The following is a 5,339-nucleotide window of genomic DNA, read 5'->3' on the forward strand; positions in this document are numbered from 1 at the left end:
AGGGGGGGGGGGGGGGGCTGGAAAGGGGCGGACAAAAAGGGACATTTTTTTAAATCTGAGGATCTCTCATAAAGTGAAATTCTTCCACACTTTCCTTCCGTTTCCACTGTCCTGTAAAATACATGAATATCATATTTCTCATTCCCAAACATCGACTGGCTATTAATATTAAAACTCAGAGAGTTGATACACATAATATAAAAGCATTTGCTTGAGTACATGATTTATCTTTCATATTCACTTTTATAGAAACACTGAAATAGATCTAGGCCTACTTATAAGTGAAAGAAGCACATAAAGAAGAGATAACGGGGATGGGTTAAAAGTAAATCATCAGAGTGAAAAGGGAGAAAAAGCAAAAGAAAAGAAAACGTTTTTAGAGACGTCACCACCACTTGCCCATCCTTGTCGACAGCAAGAGTAAAAAAAAAACGCATCGAAATGAAGTTACGATATAATCTAATCAATTTATTGCTATCTTGTACTCAATCCACTCCGTCGGTTTTGAAGTTATCCTTTTGAAAGCCGTAAATCCCAACCCCACTGGCCTAAATAAAATGAAACTGAAATTCTGCGAAACACCCAGGCATTTATTGTAACTAACAATTTTGGGCTCAGTGGGAGGTTGGTTTTTTTTCAAGACCCTTGATAGCTGCTTGTAATTTCGCTATCTCAGAATTGTTATCTAACATTTTTGGCGTTTTGACCACGAGGTCAGAAAGCAAATCAGCCATTTGCTCTATCAAAATCGTGAGAATATTCGGAGTCGTGGTCAAGATATTCAACGAATTGCATTTAAAAAAGCTTGACATATTGCGAAAGGTAAGGCGATTTATCCACCTAAAAATACATCCTGCTTTATTTCATGTTTAATACACATGTTGTCATACTCAAAATGTAACTGACACATGTTTGACGTAGTCCATTTCAACACTGACCATGCATTCGTATTACATTAGTAGATGAATTTTTAAATAATATGAAGGGTGTAAAGGGAAAACCAGCGATGGCACGTTTTGTACGTTTTGAGAAGAGTGAAAATTGAACTTTGAAGACTTCTGGTCATCGCTGTGTTCACAATTGGAGTTTCGCCTTGAAAAAATATATAAAGTATGTCCACTTACTGATTATAACATGACATCGTTAGGCTTTAAAGTGCTGAAGTATGCTTTTGTTATGTCATGAAGTAAATGTGTGCAAAAAGGACATAGCTGGATTTCCCCTCGCAATCTCATATTCTGTATAATTTGTTTCCTATTCTGATGGGGTTTTTTCTTTGAAGCTCTTGTACTTGTACTAATCTATTTAGGAAATTACGAAACAAAAAAATACACTTCATAAAGCTTTGTAACACCCCCCCCCCCTCTTCCCCCGATAAAACAATACTTTTGAGAGTATTCAATTAATTGATCAGTTGAATAGCAAAATTCCGCAACCACAAACAGATAAATAGATGCCATAAATAATGAGAACAGATTACTACATGATGTATAGTCTTTCTCCACGGTAACTCAATACTGCTTTAGCCCATGATAACATATTTCTTGCCATAGTTCACTCAAGCTACATCCGTTCCTGTCTCGGTTCAAACACCTGATTTTATACATTTATCTTAACAATTACATGTATATTATTACATAACATGCATTACACCACCTGCCTTTGCCCAATCTATACACATGTTCTCGGCTTGACCTGGGGGTTTTTTCCATTGACGAATGTGTGGCTGTCCTCTAAATCTAAGATTTGTAGTATTTGTAGGTAAATTCTCCGTTTTCTTGGTTGACTTGTGTTCATAAAAAAGAAATTCAAATTTGTGGAGAGATTTGGACATAATACAACACCCATTTTTTCTGTCAAATCACCAAAGTCAAGTCAACAATCTGCTCTGTGTAGAAGTACCAAAATGTGTGCGTTTGATAAAAGTATAAAACTATAAGGTTTATATCTCTCCCCTAAACTACCGAACATTTCGGTACTTTTTTCTTTTTCCTGGAAAACCGTTTAGAGCTGGACGCATCACTTTGCGAGTATAATGAGTTGCAACCGCTGAAGTCTCAAAACGCTTACATTTACATGAGCGATTACTTCCCCTGGCCCACCCTCCCGAACAATGCTATCAAAATTAAAATAATTAAAATATCCTTGGGTGTGTGAGTCGACTCGCTTTCTCCCGTTTACTTATATACTTGTAAGTGTAAGCATGTACTGTTGTGTTAGTAGTGTCAAGTCTTGTTACAGCCCTTGAGCAGATCCACCTCTTACTCTTACATGATACAACCATGACCCTGGTGACTCAACGAGACAGTAGATTCGCCTACTGTGTATAAAAGGTAAAGTTGTTCCCGCATCCGATCCGGACATTGGGGATTGCCTTGTACATGAGACAACTTCCTGGGCCTTCGGCATATTATTGTGGTAGGGTGGCCAGTTCCTTCCCACGCCGCCTTTACTTTGCCAACTCGAACTAAGGTACCCATTACTGTTGGGTGGGCAGGAGGAGGCGAACAAAATCCGTGTCTGAACCAAGGCTCGAAACCGGACTTTCCGCTTCGGAGACGAGCGCACAAACCACTCCGCCACCACACCCTCCTACTGTATATGTACGTAAACTAATGTGTACAAGTGTAAGCATTGTTGTGATGATGTTAGGTCTTGTTTTAAGACACAGAACAGATTCGCCTTCTGCTTCTACATACGACCATGACCCTCATTACTTAACCAAACGTAGAGGATTCAGCTTCTGGTTTACACGTTCATGTAATTTATTTCTGCCCCCGTGCTTTTATGCACCCCGCATAATTAAGCAAAATTTGACCATTTTCCGTATAATTTCGGATTTTTTTCCTTTAACAGTCTTTGTTTAAAATTAACAGAATCGCACAATTTCACATTTTTGGTCTCAGTTTGCATAATTTCATAATTTTTTTGTAAAAAAAAACCCCGACGGGGACAGTTATATGTTATGTACGTCACGTCGGTGGCCTTGTGGTTAGGCTACCAGACTCGTAATAGTAAGGTTGGAAGTTCGGGGGTTCGAGCCGCGGGCCGGACGTTGTGCTTTTGGGAAAGGCCATTTACACTTTACACGAATTTTCCACACTTCACACAGGTAAGAATGGGTTCCCGGTCATAGACAGCGAAAGATTTTGTCAGTATTTTAGCGTTTTAGCGCCTATAAATGGCAGCTTGCACTGTATACTTCGCGAGAAGTTGAGTTTGTTTCAGAATGCTCTCAGGTCTGCTGGGGTAAAAGTATAGATTGTAAAGCGCATAGAGCTTGCTGTTGAGTGGGGATTTGCGCTATACAAATGCTATCTATCTATCTATTATTATTACAGCTTAGTACAAGCACTGTTGTGTTACAGTTTTAAGTCTTGTTATGGTAGTCCTTAAAGTAAAACAGACCCACCTTTTACTCCAACATATAATACGGGATGGCCACTACGGCTGGATCGGACCGATCGTTCGACTCGCAGATCCCATCCGTAGTGGGCACCCTGTACAATGACCATGGTGACTCAACAAGACATAGAGAAGATTCGGCTTCTTTCTATTTACATATGTATAATATGTACATACTACGTGCGTACAACTTAGTACAAGCCCTTGTGTTCCAGTGTTAAGTCTTGTTACATGTACAACAGCCCTTGACCAGGTCCACCCCTTACTCCCACATACAACCATAACCCTGCTTGATCAGCTAGGAGTGGATCCGATTCGCCTTCTGTTTACATATTATGTGCACATACACTGTATATATTCCACAGTGTTAAGTCTTGTTCAAGCCCTTGAGAAGACCCACTTTTAACATGTTACACGATTAAACATTGCCTTAATTACTCAAGTCATAAAGCACATTCGCCTTCTGTTCATTAACATAATGTTCATATACGCGTGTACAGACGCCATTGTCTTGATGTTAGATCTCGTTTGAGATATAGAGCACGATTCGCCTTCCGTCTACATTATGTATGTACATAAGTGTGTACAGACACTGTAGCACAGTTGTGTTGATGCTCCGTCTTATCGAAGACTCAGACTCGGAGCAGATTCGACCTCTCCGTTCAACCACGGCCCTCTTTACTCAAGTCATAAAGCAGATTCCCCTTCTACATTTAACCATAACCCTGACCGCTCAACAAGGGACATGACGAAGCTGTTAAGCTGTTAGTCATGCTGTTTGTTGGTGCAAGCGAGCGAGAGAGAGAGAGAGAGAGACTGAGAGAGAGAGGGAGAGAGAGAGGGGGGGGGCATTAGAATACATATATATATATATTGTTTGTTTGTCTGGGTAAAGAGAAGTAGGCCTACATAGATCAAAAGCAGTCGTTTAGTGAATTTAGTGCTTGGAACAGAGGTGCCAACTGGCCACGAAATGGAAAAAAATATAGAATTTTCGGATCCCACCATGACTCTGTTTACAGACCGAGTTATCAAATACGGACATTGGCTTCCAAAAACTATCTTTAAAGCCAGACAAAATAAGGACAAATTGAAAAATACAGATTTCCGGGTTTATCTGGAAAATCGACACCTCTGTTGAGGAAAAACGAAGACGGAAACAGCATAGTTGAAAGAAGGATCTATCAGTGGCGTTCTCTAACCACCTATATGTTATAAATGTACAATGCTAGTAAGGCTAGCCTATCGCTACCAGCAGATAGAAGAACCGTACTAACTTTTATAATAAGGTCTATAGCTTAGGACTGGAAGTCATCCGGACGACTAGCGCTCATCCATCAACGACATCGACTCTCGGGTAGAAATGCCCTCTCTCTGACCACGACTTAATAAGGAGCTGTGAAATATAACAGGACCGGACTCTTCTCTTCTGCTCTGTGGTCGTCCAGGTAGCAGGGCGTGCGCCGAGGAGAGCTGGATTTCATAAAGAATTTAACAGAATCACACCACCAAAGTCTGATGCTCTTAGAGTATTCGACGCAATAACGACCGTTTGGTGCAGGGGAAAGGGAAAGACAGACAGAAACATCCGAGAGAATGAAACTAAGTAGGAACTACCAGAGGCGTTCTCTAACTGCGGAAATGATTTGAAATTAAAAGCTCTGAATTTGTACCAGAGACTCAATACCATTGAAATGATATAATATACAGCATCTCGTCAAGTCATATGAAGAGAACTGCAACATGCTGCAAGTATTGTAACATAATTTACGTAAGAATGACACAGAAGTAAATTTTGACAAGCAGCAAGTAATCACATCATAGCAAGCACTCCACAAACTTGGATGAGGAAAGACACAGCTCTGTGTGTGTGTGTGTGTGTGTGTGTGTGTGTGTGTGTGTGTGTGTATATATGTGTGTGTGTGTGTGTGTGT

The 5,339-nt window shown here is 40.3% G+C and overlaps 1 protein-coding gene across 1 annotated transcript in view; it reads right to left on the reverse strand.

Annotated features, from left to right (window-relative positions):
* Positions 1–3,271: 3,271 nt before the first annotated feature.
* The window catches only part of LOC101846988, a gene marked incomplete in the record, with an annotated part of 33,762 nt that continues 31,694 nt past the window's right edge, over positions 3,272–5,339 (reverse strand). Inside the window, 1 exon segment of the mRNA XM_035972222.1 lies at positions 3,272–4,878. Coding sequence (XP_035828115.1) covers positions 4,729–4,878 — 150 coding nt within the window.

The sequence above is a fragment of the Aplysia californica genome, unplaced genomic scaffold (genome assembly GCF_000002075.1).
Source record: "Aplysia californica isolate F4 #8 unplaced genomic scaffold, AplCal3.0 scaffold00617, whole genome shotgun sequence".
In the NCBI taxonomy this organism is placed as follows: domain Eukaryota; kingdom Metazoa; phylum Mollusca; class Gastropoda; order Aplysiida; family Aplysiidae; genus Aplysia; species Aplysia californica.